Genomic DNA, 22,051 nt, shown 5'->3' with positions numbered 1-22,051 from the left:
TATTCGAGCGAAGTTTACTTTAAAAGTGGTGTCAGTATGATTCTAGCGAGGCACTCTTTCGAATGAACCAAACTTGTGTTTTGTCTGCGTGGCCCCTTAAAATACCTTCGCAAAACCCCTTCGCAAAAGCCCCATCAAAGTCGGCTTCACTAATATGCATAAATGCACTGTTGGGAATACTTTTTCTAGGGGGTAATATAAGAAACTTGATTCTAACTATCATGGCCCAAGGGCCTTTTATTAAATACCTCCATCAGACGTCATGTTTCTCTATGGGGAGCTATACAAAGAGTCCTTACAAGTTGGCTTCCCTACTATACAAAGATGCACTGCGGGTAGACATCTTTCCAGGTGCGATATAGGGAGTCCAGTAGCAATGTAGGGAGGCCCTGGCGACTTTTATTAAGAGCATCTTCGTATGCAGCGAAAGTGCGACGCATCAAGCGTTGCATACGGACAAACAGGTCACATCGTTGACTCCACACAGAACTTCTCGCGCTAGGACTTCCAGCGCTTCTCCCGGAATGGGAAATAAAATAACGCTTTATCTGATACAGCGTATGATCCGAACTTATACCCCTGTCACACGGGCACTTTCAATCGCGATTGAGTCAATCCGGATCGAGCTCAATCCGGATCGGGCGCTGCTACACGGCAGTTTCAATCGCGATCGAGTCCGATCTCGCTCGAACTCAATCCTGGTTTCTCAAGCGTGATCGAGGTTTCCAAGCGCCATGAGGGGGAAGCGGTAATACTCTCGTCCCCGCTTAGTAGTGGCACAGAAGGTGACAACTTCAACTAACGCCACAAATTGTATCAAATAACTTCACCCAAACATTGCAGTAACATTTATATAGTTCGTACAACTACGACCGCGCAAAGTTACCAAACGCCAACCACGAAGTACATTTTTAGCGCCATCTGGCGTAAGTGAGTGCAACCGGTGCAACTTCTCGATCGGGATTGAAATGTGCCGTGTAGCGCGGTGCGTCGAGCGCGCTTGAAAAATCGTGTTTCGCCTCAATCGCGTTTCGCTTCAATCCGGATTGAAAGTGCCCGTATGACAGGGGTATTATACAGAACTAAACAGTTGCACGAAGACAGAACTTGCACTAAGGCGTAACTGCTGGGAAATGGCAATAACCGGGCTGTGCACCATGTGGTCGTGCTCCTGGAGCAGATGGCCCTCCAGACATTATTCGTACGACATTGGCCACGTGAATATCCCTCAATCACCCGTATGGATATGTGCCGTGAGTGCATGGGCACAGCTAGGCGTGTTTGACAAAAGTGTCCGTCTAGACGCGCCCCACGTGACCTACGAGCTAACGCCATCTACTGGTTCGCGGGGAGCATTCCCATACTCTTGAGCGACTGCTAACACGGCTACGCTGCTCGGCCTCAGCGGCGTAGGGGTAGAGTGTCAGTACGGCTGCAGGCCCAAAGCGACATACACGTCGTAGTGGCATGGGCTCGGGCCGCACGGAAGGCAGCTAACGAGGTACTGAGGGATCACCGCCTCCGCCAAAGTGAATTTGAACTACAGAGGGCAGCAGCAACACCCCCGTGGTAAGCGGATAATACTAAACGCGCCCGAGGAGCTGAGACGTAAAGACGCTGTTTTGTGCCCCATGAGATACGGGGCACCCTACTCCCGCTCTTTTGGCGCGCACGTGGTTGGGCGTTGACGCCGTTGTGCTCACACCTACCGAAAACGATTTAGTTTGTGAAAAAAAAACAGTGATCCGTGAACCAGCCTTTCGCGCGTTTCCGCGGTGACGTTGAAACCGACATTACGCTGACGCGGGTAATAGCCACTGGCCCCAGCGCGCTATTCTAACGATTAACCTGTTAACCTTGGGTTGGTGTGTGATAGTCGGCCTCCGCCGGCAGCTGTGCAAATCAGACACATCCTCGTCGAGGGATCTTATCTGATTTTTTTTGGGGGGGGGGGGGGGGGGGGGGGGGAGGGGGGGATTTTTATTTTTTTAACCACACTACAGTGAAATGACAAATATTAAAGTGTCCATTTAGTGGAATAAAACTGCCAAGACAGCCGGATATGCAAGCAAAGGGGAAGGACACGACGCAGCACTCCGAAGGTCGAAAGGCTCGTGGAGGATGGTCGCAGAGACCACCTAAGTGCAGGGAACGAAAGGGCACAGGGGTGCTTCCGCAAGACATTTTTTGCGCTATATTTTTGCTGTGTATTTTCATTCCCCTGATATTGACCATCTCTCGCGTGCACAGCCTATGCCGGTGGCCTGGTACCAAAGCAACGCTCAACCCAGTGTGTTCAAGCGCGGGCCGTGCTTAGGGCAGTGGATTTGCCATCATATAAATGAACTGTCCTTCTTGGTGCCGACGCCCCTATTTAAGGATTTGAAGGAGAGCAGTTTCAAATACGGCGATGTGTCTGGCAGCTTATTCCCCTCGTAGTCTCTAGAGAGACCCACGGTATTCGTTCAGTTTAGGCCGGTTGCGGGCTTACGACAAACCGAATGTCTCAAAGCATTTGAAATAAGGCTCTCTCTCGGAATTCTGATAAGGTTAGGCCGGTTGAAATTCATCATCTGAGCCGCAGCGTACTACAGTTCAGCCAAAGTGCGATTATTTAGCGTCAAAATAAGTTATTCTGAAAACGATGCTTGTAGAACGGATTGCTTGTAGAACATTTGTGAAGACATTGCTTTTATAAAAATAGACATCACAAAAAATATGGTACATTATAAATTTGAAAGAGGCACATTTATAAATCTAATAACCATAAGACCGCACCAATCCTTCTCTTTATTGGTCATACATCAAATAATACGGACAACACTATTTATGCGTCTCGGTGGAGCCTAACGTTCTTCGTAGTCATATTAACGTTTGCAGTAACCAGTACTTTCACGGCGCCGCTCGCGTGTCGCATATTTTATTAAGCTTCCTAACTTGGCACTGCTTGATGGTCGTACGAAATTCCTCATCCGATCTACGTGACAACAACCATTATCAATTAACATTGCTCAACTGAGACAGAACACCGATATATTTCCAGGCACCGACGTCGCGCACTTGCCGGCGGTCTCTAAGCGCAATTTCGGAGAAACCCACGGGAACATTTCCTAGAAGTGTCTCCGTGTGCGGTAGGTGGATTTATCTATGTCAAAACAGCGCGTTTTGGTAACATTAGAAAAGACGCTATTATTATAATGGACACCATCAGTTCTAGCAAGTTGTTTATCCCCAGCCCCTATCTCAGAAAAATACCGGATTCAGTTATATGCGAAGAAGCACAACATGAGCACAATATTCGAATAAAGAGAGTATGAACTAACCGGAATTAAAAGCATTCTTCGTCTACTGGCAGTTGACGCGAACTCTTGACCCTCAAGGTATCGCGGCCAGAAGTCTATGAGTTGTTCACATGGCTGTCACCCCTATCACAGTAGCTGTCCGCCTGTCCCACAAAGCTACGAACGGAGAAACAATGAACGCACAGATAACTGTTCTGCTTGGATACACGTAATCAAATGTAATTAGGCAGACGGGGAATAAGTGGGGAGAAAAGTTAAATCGGCAGAGTCTGCATACGTAAGCTGGCAGGCCAGATAGTCAGGCAACTAAGAGACGACACATCGGGCCCAGCTAACTGCGAGGTTTGTCAGATAACAGCCCTCGGTTTCTTAGACTCGGGCAGGCACGACCTACAGGGGTTCCCACGTGCATCTAGGGCTCGCGTCCAGAGGAAGGCCCGGCACTCACTCAGTTCAACGTTCGGCTGCCGGCGTGCACCTCAGTGGCGGCGGCGATGTCCCACAAGGCGGCTCTCGAAGACGTCCATCGCTGACCACTGCAAGTACAGAACAAGAAGGGATGTCACTCGGGGCAGCGACAACTGAAACCTCCCAACACATACAGCCAACGGCAGGGCAGTGAAAAACCTAGATAACTGTAGTCAACCGCCGAAGGTCAAAATACTTTGAGGGCTGCCTTGTTCGCAGCACCATACAATGGTGAGTAGCTAGAACTAAATACCGTACGTGGGGCTGACCTACGGCAAACGTAACTGATTTCGCATGCACTAGGGAGGTGCTGAGAAGCACTCACAGAATAGCAGAAACTGCTGATAGGATATAAGCGCAAAGAAAGAAATTTTTATTTTTATCTCGTTTACTCAACGGACGCACAGCAAGAAAGATCGTGGCTCGGATTTCCCGAAATTCGAAGACCAACTCCGCCGTGAAAATCTAGACATGCCACTGAAATCTCTATTCATGCGTAACACGCGGTTCGAGAAACAGGACAATGACACGCCGAGGGAACCAGCATAACCTGCAGACCGATGAAAGAGAAAATGCACGTGGCTTACCGCTTAAGAACGGCAATAAAAAAGCACAACAACCCGAGGCGACTATTAAGAGGTAGGATGTCCGTGGAGCGTATGGCAAATCCCGGGGTCGGGGCTCGCACACGTACGACGACCGGTGTGCACGCGGGGCAGCGACGGCGGCAGAGTGGGCGCGAGTTGCCTCGCCTGGGCGACGTGGCATCTGCTCCGTACACAACCGCGAATGAATCGACGACGACACCGACGGAGGCTCCTTAGCGGCGGCCAACGTGACGTCATTAGAACCCGGGCTCTGACGGCGCGGGCGAGGCCTGCCCTTGGGGCTCCCGGCGGCCATTAATGGGCGGGTCACTTCCCACTTGATTGGCTTTCGGGGCGCGGAAACGACTCGGTCGCCAAGAGCGAGAACGGCGGACTTTGCGCCGCAAAGTGGGGCTATACGAGGACAGGCGCTCCGATGGCCCACTACTTGCTTCGACCGCATATAGCCGCGACTATTCAACGAGCGCCCAAATCACAGCAAACAAAAGGCACTTCCTTTGTTCTTCCTTCCTCTCTTTTTTAATTTCTTTACAGCGCAATTTGGACTTTGCTCCCGCAAGACGGAGCTTTCGATGCTCGAAAACAAACCAGAAAACTTAGCCAAAAAGACGGGAAAAGGCGCCGGCACGTGGCTGTGCACGTACTCGGCCTGAAAGAGGAGATCGCTTAAAGCAAGGAACTGACTATACCCAAAACGTTTTCTTGCAGAGGCTTTCTTTGCTAAGTACCCCGGAAAATCTGTCTACGACCAGAAAAAAACGCGACGTCTTATGTCTGCCAAATAAACGCATAATGGTCGAAATAGACACATGCATCGTTGTAATTGTGTAAACGTACACACTAAGAAAAAAAGGAGTCCCTGTGACCCTCTTTGGGGGGTATTTACTTGCCACAGATTTGACTCTTCATCGACCCCTTTCGCAGAGTCACGGTACTCTTATTGAAAGGGGGTCACACGGACCCCGTCGCAGTAGTCACAGTAGAATATGGGTGACTACCTCCTTAGAGTCAGCACTGACTGCCACGAAAGAAAAAAGAGAGTCACGGGACCCCTGCCTGATGATCATCGCGACCCTGTAACAAGAGTTTTGAGGACGCCCCCTTTTAAAGAGTCCCGTGATGCTTATGGCGACAGAGTCGTGGAAGTGTATGGGTGACCTTCCCAGAGATGGTCAGTAATACTGCTGGTGGAATCATTGCAGTATACGTGCAAGTGCAATTTTAGCCCACATGCATGCAGCTTCATGAGCAGTTTCATACAAGTATAGCAAAACAAACCAAAAGTATTTGAAAATATTTTATTAAAGACGAAAGTGATACACATTTGAATGAAAAGCCAGCTTAGGGTATCACAGCTGTTTTAAACCACAAAATAACCAGCAAATAGCGTAAAAATACAGATACACTAAGCATGTTTTACTGCTTGCTATGGCTTGTTACAACGCAGGTTTGCTAGACTAACAGGCATGATATTAAATCACAAAAACAAGTTTTGTGTTAACCAGCTTTGCATACCTGCTGGCGCAAGGTTAAACTGGTGTGGAAATAAATTGCAATAATTTTTAAAGGCTTCTTTCCTTGTTGCTGTTTTTCTAAGGCAGACTTCTTACACAAGTCCATGAAGTCAATCCAGAAATCTTCACAAGCCGTGCACAAGCGTTGCAAGGTGTCCTCGGGTCCTGGCGTCTCGGACCAGGCCTTGTCTCGGACCTGCCAGAAATATCAATGAAAAGAAATTGAACGATAAGACAAAAGCAAAATGAAATTGTAGCCAGCACAGTAAAATCATCAACAACAGGCTAACTGCCCAGTGCCTGACAAAAGAGAGGGCGAGGAGCACACCTCTTGCCATTACATTTCCTTGCTTCACCATTTGGCTTTTGTTATGAAATGTTTTGTATGAGGGAACATATGTATAATGTATGAAGTCACATATGGACACCCCAGAAATGCAAAGGCTTCAAAAATTATTGCATCCATAAAGAGGATCTGAAAGCTCCAGGGAGGGAGACTAAGAATTTATGAGTGCAAAAGGCTGCTACTCCTCCCTTTTGATGGTATGAAAATATCTATGTAAAGCTTAAAGGCAGCACGAGTAACAAAGCAGTAAGTGAACTGAGACACCTGCTGCAAAACACTGGAGGGGTACAAAGTCTAACTCAAACTGTTCAGTAAAAAGCATGAGGCAAGTTGGTACATAGTTCTTAAAAAGTCGAGTCCATAGCACATGACAAAGAAGATGATAGGACAAGCACTTGCTTGCAACTAAGTTTATTGAGTGCATCGTCTAAAATGACACCCTTTAATAGTGGGCCGCACAATGGTAACAAAGGAATCATAGTGAAGTTTCTAAATATTCAAGCTCATTGCAATACAGGTTCACTGTGCTCCTGTTTTTTATGTAATAAACATCTAAAAGCTCTTAAATCAGTGCTTTAGCTTCTTTGCAGAAGTCAAACTTGGCCCAAGAAAGGCTTGTACTTGCATGATTCGCAATGAGTGGGTACATGCAAAACGCCAAGGGACAAATTGGATACATCGACTTTCCAGATGGGAACGACACATCATAGATTCCCCCCATTCCCTGGGCAAAAACCGCTGGGTGTGCTGCTTGTTGCGCTTTTCTTTTGCTTTTAGGCTTGATAGCAATTTGCCTGAACCTTCTATCTACGCTTCACTGATTAACTTTGACGCTTTTTAATGTTATTCAATACGCTGACTATATTTTCTACTCTGCATGCAATGCCTGCACCCCGTTTCGTTTTTTCCTTCAACAGTTTTTAGCTTAAGTGAAAGCATGAAGCACTAAATAATGCTTACAGTTGTAGTTATCTAGATCACACTTATTACTGATGGAAAAGAAACCTAAGTTGTCAGTACAAAGGGCACCACTGCCTTGTTACGTGCCTCGGTTTCTTCATGTTTTTAGTGGCCACAAGAAAAAATTTTAAACCACTTGTCTATTTGAATTATTGTCAACGCGTTTAGTTTCTGTACCCTGATTTTTTAACTTCTCATATAATTAAATTTGGCACAAAACTTGTTCCAAAGTTTCTAATTCCCTGGATGGGCTTTTCTGCACGAGTTGTGAGCGATGCAGTAAAGCTGACACTACAGCCTTGATGGGACATGCCACAATAATTAGTTTCCCTATCCCAATTTATTGACTTTGGATGTCCAATTTTTTGTTCTCGAACTTCTCATGCACTAGAGGGGCTTCTCTGCACAAATTCAGAGTCATGCAGTAAAGCTGACACCAGCGTTGATTTCAACTCATTTGTTACCGCAGAAAATTGACCAGTTTTTAGGGCTCTAAGAAAACATTTCTTTTTGCTAAATGTGCTGTTTAGGCACATAGTGCAGTGGCAAAAATGCGGATGATTCAACGCCCTTGCTAGCACCAGTTGTGTAATGTTTGCATAAACAATGATCGCAAAAAAAAAAAGAAAAACCCAAATCAAAATTTTGTCACCGTAAAGAAAAATGAAAAAAAAAGAAGTTGTGTATAACAAACCACTAATAGTGGAAAAAATTTAGAATACGCATTTTGAAGGTTTACATTAAAAAATCCTGTCCAAGAAAAAATTCACTAGTGAAAATTAATTTGTCCCCGTGGTCCCCACGTGGTGCTTGCACGCATGGTGCCCGCGTCTCGTGGTGAAGCCGAACATTCATTCCAAAATACACAATTTTGGATGGTTCTCTGAAATGGTTTGATATTATTAGGGGCCCAACTTAGTCCCCACGTGATGTAAAAACATCTTATTAAGGACTACAGCAAGCACCAGATTCACGGCAAGCAAGAGATGCCAAAAAATCCACTTGGAATTTAAAACCAATCTCAGTGGTGCATTTTTGTTGACATTCTGATCATCACTTATCTACCAGAACTTCCACTTGCGGTTTATTGTCATCTTCTGACTCGCTATGGTAGCCCTGCTTGCAGGAATAACTTGCGATGCACCAGAATTGTGCCCAGCAAGCTTTCGCACGGCGAAAAGAGTGCTGCCTAACATTTTCAAAAAGGCACCATATCAAACCTTTTGGAGACTGCCAGAATAGACAGTCGCAGTAAGAAGCAACACTAGACCTCCAAAAATAGCCTCGTACTAACAAAACTGGCCAGTGAACAGCTGGCAGTGTTCAAGGCTGATTGGAAATCTCTACTTGTCTGAGCTGATATCCGATGACTTGGTGTTATTTTTTTAGTTTCAGCTGGAGCTGTTATCGCAAAAGTAGGGCATGAGTGAAGCGATATCACAAAAGGCGTTCTTTTTTCGAGGAATAGTAGAGGGCGACGGGGGTGCTATGGCAAATCGGCTTGAAGTTGGGTAACTGCGTAGTAGCACGAAATATTAGGTTTGCAACACACAAACAGAATGAAAACTGCTCGATTCGCGGCCACGGCGGCCGCTTTTCTGATGGAGGCGAAAAGCAAAAACGCCCGTGTGTACGAGATTTCGGCGCACGTTAAAGATCCCCAAGGTGGTCAAAATTAATCCGGAGCCCTCCACTACGGCGCGCCTCATCGCCTGCGTTGCGTCGGCGCGTTAAACCCTACAATCAATCAATCAGGCGCGTTAAACCCTACAATCAATCAATCAGAATGAAAACTGCTGGAAAGTGGCTCAAAATGCCAGGTCTACTTGATACACATGCGGGGAACCTTCAGAAATAAGCTTTCACAAAATAAAACGACCCTTTCTTTGAACCAAAGCTCAGTAGTGGAAAGCTGGTGTCATTTCCAGGTAATTATCATCTGTCACTGCCATCGGATTGCAAAACTGGCAAAATGATTTGGTATTTGGCTTGCTGGAAGACTTTTGGTCAAGAAAATTCCACGGTAATGCAGCATGACCACGAGTCGCATGCTTTTTTATCAAGCGCAGCAGCAACGCTCCCTTCTGAGAAAACATACACACCTCACCTTGCAAAAAACTGCCGAAAATCTCAAGGTTGCCTAAACGTGTAGTGTCTAGACTAACCACCGTGGTACATGAGAAACAACTACAACATCACAAAATCGGCAATATAAAGCACCGATCACCGATCATCAATGCTGTATATTCCTGATATCCATGTTGTCATTTCTCTTGCAACTAACGCATCCCACTGGTTAGTCTAGGCACTGCAGTTTTAGAATCAGTTCTAATTTTCCTGCTCTGGCTACACTGAAATTTCTGACGGTGTTTTTGAGGGTTGAGCAGCATGTGTTGTTTCGATAGGTGCCATGGCTGCTGCGCTGTACAAAAAAGGATGTCACTTGTGGTTACGCAGCATTACCATTAGATTTTTTGATAAAATGGCTCACAGAAGTCAAGTATCAAATGATGTCGTCAGCTTTGCAATCCGACTGCGTTTAAAGGTGAGAACTACCAGAAAATGACACCAGGTATGCACTAGTGAGCTTTGGTTTAGAGGACGGGTAGCTTTTTTTCAGTCAAAGTATTCGTGGATGTCTCCGCATGTCTGACAAGTGCACTTAGCCTTTTCAGCCCTTTTCCTGTCATTTGTTTCATTTCTGCATTGCGCAATTTATATTTGGCACTACTAGACAGAGAACTTCAACCCGATTTGCCTTAATGCCTTCGTTGCCCACTACTTTCCTCAAAAAAAAGCATGCCGTTTGTGATTTCACTTCACCCATGCCTTACTTGTGCAATAAGAGTTCCAGTTGAAAGTCAATTGATAACCTCAAGTCATCGGACATCAGTTAAGACAAGGAGAGAGCTTAAAATTGGCTTCAGTTTTGATTCTGTACGAGGATATTTTCGGAGGTCTAGAGTTGCTCCTCAGTAGAACTACATATTCTGACAGTCTGCCACAAGTTTGGTATTGTTTGTTTTCTAAAATGTTAGGTGAAGGTGCAATGCAGGAGGCTCATAGAGCTGAACGCCTTTTTCATTTGTCACGCAACAGTTACTCGGGGATAGCTAGCTGGGCACTGCTCCAGTGCATCGCACCTCATTCCTGAAAGCAGGGTTAGAAAAGTGAGCCAGAAGATTATAACAACCAGCAAGTGAAAGCTTCAACAGGTGCATGATAGTAAACTGACAGTGAACGAGTTTTGTTTTCAGCCCCAAGCAGTTTTTGTCCTATCCCGAATTTTTACCTTACCATTAATGCGATGTCAACCATTGACAAGATGTTTCTACATCATGTGGGGACAAATAGTGCCTCTAATAATGCCAATCCACCCGATTTTTTTCAGTAAACTATCCGAAATTGCATATTTTGAAACAGAGGCAGGGCTTCACTGCAGAACGAGGGCACCACACATGGTAACATGTTTTTCATATCTGACAAATTGTACTGGACAACTAAACTTTTTTCCAAGATGTGTTTTTTATGTTTGGCAAAAATTATACTCCAAACTTTTTAAACTATTTGCGAACTGATATACACAACTTATCCATATTTGCAACGTTTGGCCAAAAACTGATTTTGTTAATTTGCGAATCTGCTCTTGTTGGAAAGGGCATCGAATAATCTGCATTTTGAGCTGATGCAGAATGTGCCTAATCAATATGTTTACACAAAAATGTTTTGTTAGACCCCAAAAATTGGTAGACTTTCTGCGATAAAAAGAAAGTTACCGCCCTGTCTGCGTGCCATATTCCAAAGTCTATTCTTAGCAGATATCAGCGTCAACGCCAGAAGTACTGTACTTAGCGAGCATCGCAATGCATACGGCAGCTTCTGGATTTTCGGGCCGTCTCGAGCGTTTTGATGTTCGGGACAGGTTTTAGTAGTAGGAAGCATCGCTTCATTCACAGAAAAAGAATTACCTTTAAACTCTAGCTTTAATCAGCTGTCATGAGACAAATTCAACCAAGCTATTTTTCTTAGAAAACTGTTACTAAAGACAACTGTTTTTCTAGTGGCTCATTTTATTCATGACTATGTTGGCTGAAGTTGTTGAAATTGCAACTGTGTGAGAGCTTTTTATGAGTTGAATATGGGAGCTTTAACCTAATTGCTTGTAGTATTAGCATGACTAGGCCGATCTGGAAGACCATTTCGTGAGAAACGAGCGTTATCACTGCCAAAATAGCTGAAAAATACAAAACCCACCCACACATCAAGATATTCATTGATGCCAGGGTCCCTATGGGAAATTTAGGAGGTGTGTCACGGTGTCACAGTGGTGGCGTGGTTATCAGACCAGGTAGTTGTTTTGAAGGTTGGTAGCTAGTAGCTCACAATATGCCTTTTTTTGTCTGCTTCTTCGGGTTTTTTTTTTTTAAGATTATTCGGAGCGAGATTATAGAGAAATCGATAGATGATTTTTGAAGACTGGGAACGATTCCAAGAAATTTAAGCAATTTCGCTGACACAACCGTTTTTCTAAAAATTCTAAAACCACACAAAGAAGCAACACTCAGTTTTTCCAAAGCTCCTGCGAAGTGATTTCATTAAAAGTAATTACTGCTGTACTTACCAGTGCTTCTCTGAAGGCTTCGACACCACTTTCATTCAGCAAAACAGGCCGCAGGACAGTGTATCCACCCCTCTTGCATCTAATGATAAAAAAAAATACATATCACTGACATGGAAATTAATAAGATGTGGGGGACCAACAAAATAGTATAGAGGAGGCCATAAGGAAAAATATCCACAGGGCTCCAGCTTAACAAATGCAATGTGGTAATTGCTACGTTCCTCATATTTTCACGGTGTATTAACAATTGCTTTATTATCAGGGTCTCTACTTCCGCACTACTTTCATTTAGCAGTATTAGAAGTGGAACTGGATTACAAGTTTGTGAAAAACGCGGAATTGCTGTAAACACACAGATGACAACGTCAGCACTGTTTCTGCAGCAAGCAAGCAATAACACATGCAGTAAAGGGTCCATAAAGACTGAATACAGCTTTGTTTAGTTTGAAAGAACTAGCTTTTCAGTACTCACTCGGCTCCCTTCCAAGCCGGAAATACATTAGTCAGAAATACGCAAGCAACACAGAATATTTTCAAATTTCTCACTGAGGCTTTGGCATGAGAGACGCAATATGGGCTAGCACTAAAAAATGTCGACAGACAAGAGTCTTCTGCCGGCCCTGCTACATTAGAGTGGCGCTTCTCCACCACGTCTTCTTAGGTGTTTTCCTAGCATTTTCTGGGCATGTGTTCGCTTCTAAACTTCACTTCACATCAGACTACTGCCCTGGTCAATGAAGGGAGGAAAACTGCTTCTTCCTGTGTTGTGGCCCACAAAAATGATTAAACATATCAGATGTGCAATATACATAGCAAAAGTTGCCGCAAGTGAAGACAGAAGCCGCACCGCACATAGTGAACTCCGTCTGGAACAACTTCTATCTAGCCTGATAATTTTACTTAGATTTTGTTTCGACGGTAGGCCATATTTGGCCCCTCGCACCAATTTGAGCCCTCCGGGAAGGCGTTGTTGCACTGTTCCCTTCAAGTTTCCATTCTTCTATTGCTCCCTTTGTCAATTTCTGCTCTTAAGGCTGACCAGCCCTCCTTTTCTTCTGTCCCCTATTTTACCCTCTCCCAGTCTCCTTTGCCTTTGTGCTATCGAGAATAACTGGTTTGCATGTTTTCATTTATGTTGGTTACATTGCTCACAAAACCGGAGGGTGGAAAAAAAACTTTTCCGAACTAGTGTTTGCCGTGCTCGGCATTATTTTAGTGTAATACTGGCTTGAGGAAGCTTTGTCCACTGATCAAATCTGTCTGAATATTCAAATCCTGGTTAGGGTTTCTACAGCTGTTGTATGAAGGTTTCGACGTATTCATAGTATTTCAGGATTTCTTCACCTGCTTTTCTCAACGGAATTGGCGGTGGCCAATTTTTGGGCCAGAACGTTTCGCGTGGAATGACCCATTAGTATTATGAAGCTTTGGTTTTTTTATGTGAAGCCTTTGGTGCGCAAACAAAAAGCACAAAACTGACACAACCTCTCTGGGAATAAAAAAGAAGTGACACCAAGGTTCAATTTTTAACAATTTTCACAGCATTTTAACATCCAAAGATGCCTTCGTGCAATAACAGTAGCTAACCGTTATTTGGAATTAATTTGAAATCAACAATATTTATGCGATCTCTAGGAGAGCAAATGGTGGTTACGAGCTGAACTGAAAGAACTAAGATAGAGACAAGTGTAATACAAACCTCCAAAAAGGCAAAGTACCCCGTGAGCATGGACATCCACAGGACTTGAGGATTAAGAGCAGCCATACCTGATAGAGCCAAAGGTGAAGGCAAAAAGTAAGGGCAGGAGCAGTTGCAACAAATGACAATTTTACACAGACGTCAACCGCACAAGCAATTCGAAGTCTTAAGGGCGTCCAAAGCAGGCACAAGCAAATTTTATATCCCCTGAAACCTACTACAAACCCGCATAACCTCACACAGCCATGTCGATGAAAATCTGCAGCCCTGCAAGATTTTACCTGCTGTTATGACATGTTTCAAATGCTGGGTCTTTCCATGCCAAACAGCCAAGTGTGTGGTGCTTGACACTCTAACCTTTCGGGAAAAATTAATTGTTGATGCGAAGATTCTCTTGGCCTTGCAGGAGTGTGACACGTTCACACGGAACTCGGGAGAAAGGGAACAGAATGAGTTACAATGGCGAACGGTGAAAGGGAAACTTAGCACCAAACAAGGACACAAGGGTCAACGTGCAGCCCCCGAAATCTAGTTCAAGCGAAGAGAAAAACGGAAATGCTCTCACCAACACAAGAAGCCCCATTCAGCGATGTGTGCCGCGGGTCATCGTTGGTCCAGGTTGCAGCAGAGCATTGGCCCCCGAATGCATGTACTGCTCGGACAAAGCAGCACAGGCAGCACCACGCCCTGCGTGGCAGGTGTGGTGATCCATCCTGGGCCGTGGCCACCAACTGCGGCCAGGTGTAGAACCGAGCCCGGTTGTCTGCAAGCCAACTCGCTCGTCTGGAACCTCTGGTACACAGAATCCGCAGGCCCATCTCCAGTCCTGGTTAGCTCACCAGCTTCAGAGTCCTCTGGTTCCGCGATCGGCCTCCACCCGAACCTTGTTCCTTGCTTGAGCACCTCCTCCTTAATTAATGTAGACAAGCTGATGTGTTTATGGCTCTGAAATACAGTACATACAAAATATAACGAGAGGGAAGATGAAGACTCGGTTGCTGGCTAGTTGAAAGACTGCGCAAAAGATGAGGGTGACAGGAAGAGCGCTGAAGCATGTCTACTTGTGCAACACTGGTCTGCACGCTGGAGTAATGCCCAAGTGACAACATGTCTGGCAGACAATAATGATGCAAACAGGCGACTCACTAAATACAGAAAGTACACTCTGAGTGTGTGATCAGGACATGTAATATTTTGCACAGCTTTATGTCGGGCTAATTGGTGTAAGCTTTTGAAGGAAAATTGCTCTTGTTACGATCACAGAGACGGGCACAAGAAAAACGTCTGCTTTCACGAGAAGATGGCGCCGTCTACTCGTGAAATTGTACGTAGTTTTCTTGTGTCCGTCTATGTGATCATAAAAAGCACAACCTACCTTCAAAAGAATATTTAGCATGCTCCAGGCTTCTTTTGATGCCTATATTAAAGGATTCATTTTGCATTGGTGCCTATTTTCTTTACCTGCAAATATCGCGCGAACGTGACAATACATGCCAATATGTCATTCATAATGGCTTTTCCCCATAAAAAGGACACTAAACGGTCCCAACAAGTTTGCCTATATGGGCAGACCAGTGTTAAAAATGACGCTGCACCAAAGGCATTTCACGAAACGTCAAAGAAGAAAACTACAGAATAAAAAGGGAACACTTGACACACTTTTGAATAGCCTGTCATTGCAAACTAGCGCCGTGTATTACAGAATTGTACCGCTCCGCCCAACAGTCAAGTGGTTTTCTGCGACCGACGGTGCAAAAAGCAGCCGTTTGACAGCGAACACAACAGTAGAGCTAGAGACAAGCTTGACGTGGGCTAATGGACGAGGGCAAAAGGAGGGTGTGCTGAAGAATACGGACGGCATGAACAAGTTAGAACAGGCGCCTCGCAGGCGCTGTAAAATACCCCTCCTCCCCACACACACACCCCGAGACTTAATTCCCTGCGAGGCCACATGTCCGCCTTTCACCTCCAATTTCCACGTATCTGAATTCTGTGCCCCTGTGAACTCTACGTGAACTCAAAGACGGGCTTCGTCATTAGCTCGTGAAGCTTGGCAACGTCAGGCGTTGTGGAACTGCCGTACTCGCTCGCTGGCGCGCGGCCCGAACTCTCTCTCCGTGTCCTGCATTTGCATACTATTTTCTCCCCCTTGCACATTGCAAATTCTCATCTGTTTAACTACATTTCCTGCGTCGTCACCTCTTGCCAACTTTTTTTTCCCGACAACGCCGCCAGCACACGGTCAACGCGTACGCTGTAGGGGCGCGTTGGCGAGCGAGTACGGCCACAGAACAGGGAGTACGGCAGTTTCACGACGCATATCGCGGCCCGCAGACCGCGAGCAGCCGCGAGGAAGGGCGGTCGCAGCGGCGGCAGCCGGTCTCGCGAGCGCGATAGCTTAGAACAGTCTCAAATAGGGAGGAGGGGGCGGCGAAGGAGAGATTTCACAATGCTTACGAGGCGCCAGGCAGCAAGCAAACAAGCACAGCATATGCAACTTTTTCGGCATGTGTCCGGAAAGCTAACCGAGACAACTATTTCACTTGGTATTATTAGCAGGGACAGTACTCACGTGAAAAAACACGATGACACAGCCTTTGTTCCGGCTTCGCATTCAACCGTAGCACGCCGTCGACTTGCCGAACTGAAGAACTCTAGTAGACGATTTCAGGCGGTGCGCAATGAATTCCGCACAGCAAATTTCATACCGGTGTCACGCCGTTTCCATCCCGCAGCGGTTTTTATACGCGAATTCGACAAAAATGCGTCAACTCGCCCCGCTGCCTTCGCGCCATTCCTCCATGTTCGCGCCACTCACTGGCTTACTCCACTTGGCTCGCAGTGGATTCTATTGATTCGCGTTGTCTAAAATATTTGCATTTGTATTCTTGTTATTGAGTTTTAAAGCACACGCTAGACAAAAGAAATCTGTTTCTGGCAGGAACTTTTTATATGTGTACGTTTTACGTAATGTACAGAAGTTTTTATAAAACGAACGCAAATCAGTCACGTGACTACTTGGCGGCTTTTTTAAACGCACTAAAAGAGGCGACGCTCGCACACAGGTTCAAATATATAATAATTGTGAGCAACATGCATTAATCATTTAAATAAAAAGATTGTCGCAATATGAAGTAGTTTTTATTGAATAAAAGCAACTACAAGTAAGGATTTGAATGACTAACACTTGAATTCTGCTTTTTGGTCGGGCAGCTTGGTGTAAGTTTACACGACATCTGAACCCAGAGCTCTGTACGCGCGCAAGTGCGATGCCTTACATCGATATGTACTTAATGTACAAAAGTACTAGGGGCACATGAAGCAGTGAACATACTGCTTAATTGGTAAAACGCGAATGAGAATAACATCTGCAGTAAAGTAGGCTTTGTTGCACGACAACGAAGCTTTGCAAGAAAGCAGGCACGCAACATCGTGCATAGAGAGGCTGAATTGTAGAGCAGCAGAATTGTGGCGCAAAAGCTAGTTACGTACACGCCACACGTCCTGATATTCTCCCGCCTATTTTGTAGGGTTCCTGAGAAGGCCATTTAGTTGCGTAGCAATATATATTACGAAGCATAGTTTTATTCGTGTTCTTATTCGCAGAGCGTTATCCGGTGCACAGTTGGCAATGTTTTTAACGTAAAAAATAGACAACCCATTTAAATCATATACAGAAGCAATGTCAATCATACTTTCTGCTTATTTCATCAACATTGAACAGCATTGCAGTAAAGACTTTAATTCGTATATATTAAGTATATTGTATGATTGTTACATGTGGTTTCTATGCAATGTTAAAATATTTGCTAGTCTTTGCGCACTTTAGCATTTCCATTCTCCCATAGTTACCGACAATTGTAAGAACAAAATAATTTGGCTACCACAGGTATGGTATGTATTGTATATGATTGCTTTCTGATACGACATATTCAAAAATATTGTTAAAGTGAACCTCTCTATGCCCACTCATGGCGCTTTTACGGCTGTACGCACTGCAGGAAAGCCAGCTTTATCAAATGGGAGGGCTTACGGTGGTGATGATGATGATAAACTCAGCGCAGGAAAGCCAACTTTAAACAATGGGAGGGCAAATTGTGGTGTCGTTGATAAAACGCGAAGTAGGAAAGCCAACTTTACAAATTTGGAGGGCACATATTGAAAAAGAATAATAAGAAGACGAAGAGGAGCAGGATGAAAAAGGCGAAGCTTTCTCCGATACAAATGAAAAGTCCACACTCCTATCCGCCAAAGTCCAAATCAATGACAACACTGAGCTAACCGAAGCAGCATATTCAAATGACCCAATTACACTCTAAAAATCATAATCACCCCATTAGCTTAGCTCAGCACTTTGCATTGTGGACTTTGCGTTTGTATCGTAGAAAGCTTGGCGTTTCAACCTTGTGTGTTCCATAAACAGCGTTAGATTTTTTATGCTTTACAGTCCTAGAAAATCAAATTTTGTACCGTTTGCGCAGAAGCGGACAAAGTCACGGCACACACACCTGTGTGCCCTTACTTTTCGTGTTTTTGTATCTGCGCCACTAAATCTTGCAATACGGTATCAACAAACCTAAGTATCACTGTGGAAATTCAATCAGTCAATAAATATATGCTAAAAATGCTGTTTACCCGTGACTCCCATTGCAAAGTGCAAGGGTCCCGTGACCCCTCCCTGTTTTAAAGAGGGTCGTGGAGCGTAAAAGAGAGTCTTAGTAGAGTCTAAGGGAGTCATTGCAGCGACGACTCCCTTTGGACTCTCTTTTTTTTTAGAGTGTAGGTGATTGGTAGCTGCAGAATTGATAAGGAACAGTTAAAAAAAAAGTGACACGTTACGATAGCAATGCATCTAGTATATAGTGATGCGCACTCCATAGAAAAAATGAGACTTTACGTGCTCAGGTAAGATTTCTTCCCACCAAGTCCCCTGTGCATGTTAGCGAAGCCGACTTTAAAGGTGATTGACGCATAACAGAGAATATGGAAAGATAGATTGCGCATTAGTAGACAATTTTCAGAATTTCTGTACCATTTTGTTCAGACTTCGATTGCGTTCAGCTGTAATAATGCAAATTGATTTCAGCTACGAAATTTCCTTTTATACCTTAGCAAGAAACAAAACCTGCGTTTTAATGCCCACAGGGCCATGGTAAGGCAGATTTTACAGTGAAGTGCCGGGGTGGGAGTTGGGAGGGATAGCCACAATGCTATTACGAGTGACTTTGGTACGATCGCGTCGTGTACGATAGGGTATGTCCTCTTTTCCAGGGACCCCGTATGTCGACAGTGAGCTCTGTCACTTCTTCAACTGACCCACCTGAGTGCTGGTTTGGTCTTGGTAGGACATGGAAAAGAATGGAAGCGTTAAGACAACAAGGGAAAGCGAGCAGCCACGCACAATAGCGCCTTGTGTGCGTCTACTCGCATGTCCTAGTTGTCTTAGCGCTTCCGTTCTTTGACGCACCCGATTTCCTCAAAGGATAATCGCTCCACCTCCCTCTTTCGCCCTAACGGCCTAGAGGCGCTCCATCTACCTATAAATACTCTCACCATCATCATCCTTATGATCATCATCAATGCTCGAACATATCAATATCCCCTGAAGTCGGATGGATGAATGTTTTCGGATGGGACTGAAGAATACTGGCAGCGCTTGTCACCAGCCTCTGCACCAGTAACCATGAGCGACTGATGAGAAGAAAAAAAAATGCAAGGCGAGGTGGTGTTGAGGCATGAGTGAAATGAAACACCAGCAAACTGGCAAAAAAAAAAAAAAAAAAGACTCCTTTCCTGCGCTATCGTGGCGGAGACGATGGTACCACAGAATGTGTCGTGCTTAGTCCGCGTGATAAAACGTCTAAGAGATGTTGCGCAACCTTCCTTCATGTTCGAAAAGCACGCAATGCATCTGCTTCAGCCTGCCATTGTCAGAGACAGCATGCCGGCAGGCGCAAAGTTATGAGAACACGTCGCTTGACTAGATCGATTTTTTAACTCCTAAGCGTGCGTGCGTGTGCGCGTGCGTGTGTGCGTGTGGGGGGAGGTCTCTTTTTATTTTAGTTTTATTCCCTCCTCTCCTCTATATCTCCTCTCTATCTCCCTGTCATCCCCTCCTCGAGGACTTGACCGTCCCTGGGGAGGCGGGCTCCTCGGGCAGCGAATGCAAGTTGCGCCCTACATTACGTAATCCTCCCGTTGTTCCCGCCCGCAAGCTTTCAAGTTAATAAACAGGCGTGTGAAATGCACGGCTTATCTTGTTACTTCTCATAGAAGACGAGCGATCCCACCTCAGTGCGAGTTTTCCACCATAACCGACATCAAACGTTACTTATAGTCTAAATTTCCATAATACAACCTCTTGAAATTATTTTTTTTTTTGTAGCCTGGGCAGTCAAACGAATTTCCTTATTTCCTTTGTATCGTTCAACCAACGGCCACCCCTGCTAGAGATAATGCACAATTCGTGCTATCAATTCAAAAGTGGAGATACGCTTTAGCAGCAAAGGAATAATTAAAAACAAAACTACACGGTATAGGAGCCGCACAAAACGACTGACCCGCCTTAACTGCGCCGCTTATTAAATACGTTTAACTGCTCTATCAGCGAACTCACCCACGTTAAAGGGACATATGCTTTGAACACGGTCAATAAACTTTGACTGCGAAGCCGTCGTGATGCTGCGTGTTCGTGCGCATGCGCGCGGCCCCCGCGATTAGAAACGGCGTGCCGACGGAGCTGATCTTGTAAGCCGTGGTGTATGTGCGCGCACGACACCGCGTGGCTCACGTGTCGTTGCACTCTCGTACAGATGGGCATATTCATGCTTACGCACCAACAAAAGATGTGCAACAGATCGTCCTTGGAATTTTTTTTAATCGAACCGATCACTCTCGCTTAGTGGTTCCTTTCGTTGGTAAGAGTCCACACGAATTTTAAATTTATTTGAGGACGCGATTAGTTGACGTTTTCGACCACAAAGCAACAACCCCGCAATGACACCGGTCAAGTGAGCGTTATGGTACGGAACGTACGCACTGAAATTCTCATACATCCGAATGAGCATTGCAAGCCGGGGAACAAGAGAACGCGGACCCGTATGATGTGAGCCAAACGGGCGGTAAAACGCACAACGATACCCTGATCCCCGTCGACACCCGCACTTAATTTATTTACACGGCTAACGAGCAAAGAGGGCAACGAACCGTCCTGCCTGTCGACACCAGATAAAAAATTCTTATGGCTCAGGTAACTCCTACCACGTTTTACGTGTACACGCCGCTCTAACCACACTATCAGTTATACGGATGCAGATGGGTACTGCAAATATTTTTCACGTCACTGAAGCCCATGGACCAATCAATCTCTGACCAGAGCCATGCGGAGTTGTCAAGAATTTACACTAGGGTTTGCTGAGCTAATCGATGAGCGCAGACATAAACAGATCTTGCAGTGATGAAAACCACTCACCGGTCGATGCCCGAACGCGTGGACTAGAAAATGAAAAGGCCAGAATAAAAAAAAATACAAATAAAAAAAGACCTTCCACAGGCACACCGCTGCCACGCAGTTCGCCGAATCTGTGCGCCGAGAGCGTACAACCCGCTACAACGATAAGTAAGCCGTACGCACATCGGCCAACACCGGCTGCAGCAGGCAGTAGCCGCACGAATGGCCAGGTTACAGCTGCCACAGCTGCTGCTGCTGCTGCTTGCTTGCTTGCCCAGAAACAAGCAAAAAAGGCGAGCCCATTTGTCTCCTGGCTGTTTCTCGCGAACGTGACTCACGCCTAATAAAGGGTAGTGTACGAGCGAACGGCTTCCCTCCTTTCGAAACTGACGTGGCCGTCTCAACGCCGTTGCGGAGGGCCCTTCTGCGCGCATGCTTTGTTCCGACAGTCAGGCCAGGAGCAACTCCAATGGGGGACGTTTTAAACAAAAGCCGCCGTGGGGGCCTTCTCCTCCTACTCATCGAAGACTTATTGCGCTTCGCTGCCAGTCGGTCAACTCGTTTCAGGAACTTTGTGTCGTCATCTACATCGGTAGACTTTTGGGGTTGACCTCTTGAAGCGCAAATTACCCGGCTGGGAAGCCGATTCCATCGGCTGTCTTACGACGCACTTGGAAGCACTCAAGTTCTCGGCACAATGTGCTTCAGCAATACGCTTTACAAGACAGATGGCAAGGAACATCTCGATCTTGACTCTGTTTTGTATTGGCCGATCACAGAACCAGGGCCGCTGGATGGCAGAGCTCAAGAAACCCTAAAGAACTGAGCAGTGACTAACGGTATACGGTGCCTCACAAACAGATGTGAAGCGATGGCTGCGATGGCTATTATCAAGCAGTTCGTTTCGACGGACGCTTCACAGTCGCCTCAGTCTCTTTGTGTGATAAATGCGTGGTACTGAAGAAAGCCCCGCCTGCCTTGAAGCAGTAGGTCAGCTTGCTAAACATTTCCGTACATTTAAACTTCGTGTCATTAAGAAGGCAAAAAAAAAAAAAAAAACGAAACACGTCACACTAAACATAT

At 45.5% G+C, this 22,051-nt stretch overlaps 1 protein-coding gene across 2 annotated transcripts; it reads right to left on the bottom strand.

Moving 5' to 3' along the window:
* Positions 1-5,668: 5,668 nt before the first annotated feature.
* On the bottom strand, positions 5,669-18,014 carry LOC144139915 (uncharacterized). Of its 2 annotated transcripts, none has more exons than XM_077672149.1 (6): positions 16,091-18,014; positions 14,358-14,427; positions 14,084-14,281; positions 13,519-13,586; positions 11,820-11,898; positions 5,669-6,088 (listed from the first exon to the last, which is right to left on the bottom strand). In XM_077672149.1, the coding sequence occupies exons 1-5, from the start codon at positions 16,130-16,132 to the stop codon at positions 11,851-11,853; spliced, it is 426 nt and encodes a 141-aa protein (XP_077528275.1). In that variant the 5' UTR covers positions 16,133-18,014; the 3' UTR covers positions 5,669-6,088; positions 11,820-11,850. The 2 variants fall into 2 exon arrangements, with proteins under 2 accessions (XP_077528275.1, XP_077528269.1); XM_077672143.1 differs by having other exon boundaries at positions 5,670-6,088; positions 14,358-14,463; positions 16,091-18,007.
* Positions 18,015-22,051: the final 4,037 nt, after the last annotated feature.

Source organism: Haemaphysalis longicornis, unplaced genomic scaffold (assembly GCF_048455015.1).
Source record: "Haemaphysalis longicornis isolate Haplotype H1 unplaced genomic scaffold, Haemaphysalis longicornis Haplotype H1 scaffold_1, whole genome shotgun sequence".
Classification (NCBI taxonomy): Eukaryota; Metazoa; Arthropoda; class Arachnida; order Ixodida; family Ixodidae; genus Haemaphysalis; species Haemaphysalis longicornis.
Note: the sequence above shows the minus strand (reverse complement) of the source record. Positions and strands in the feature narration are given on the sequence as shown.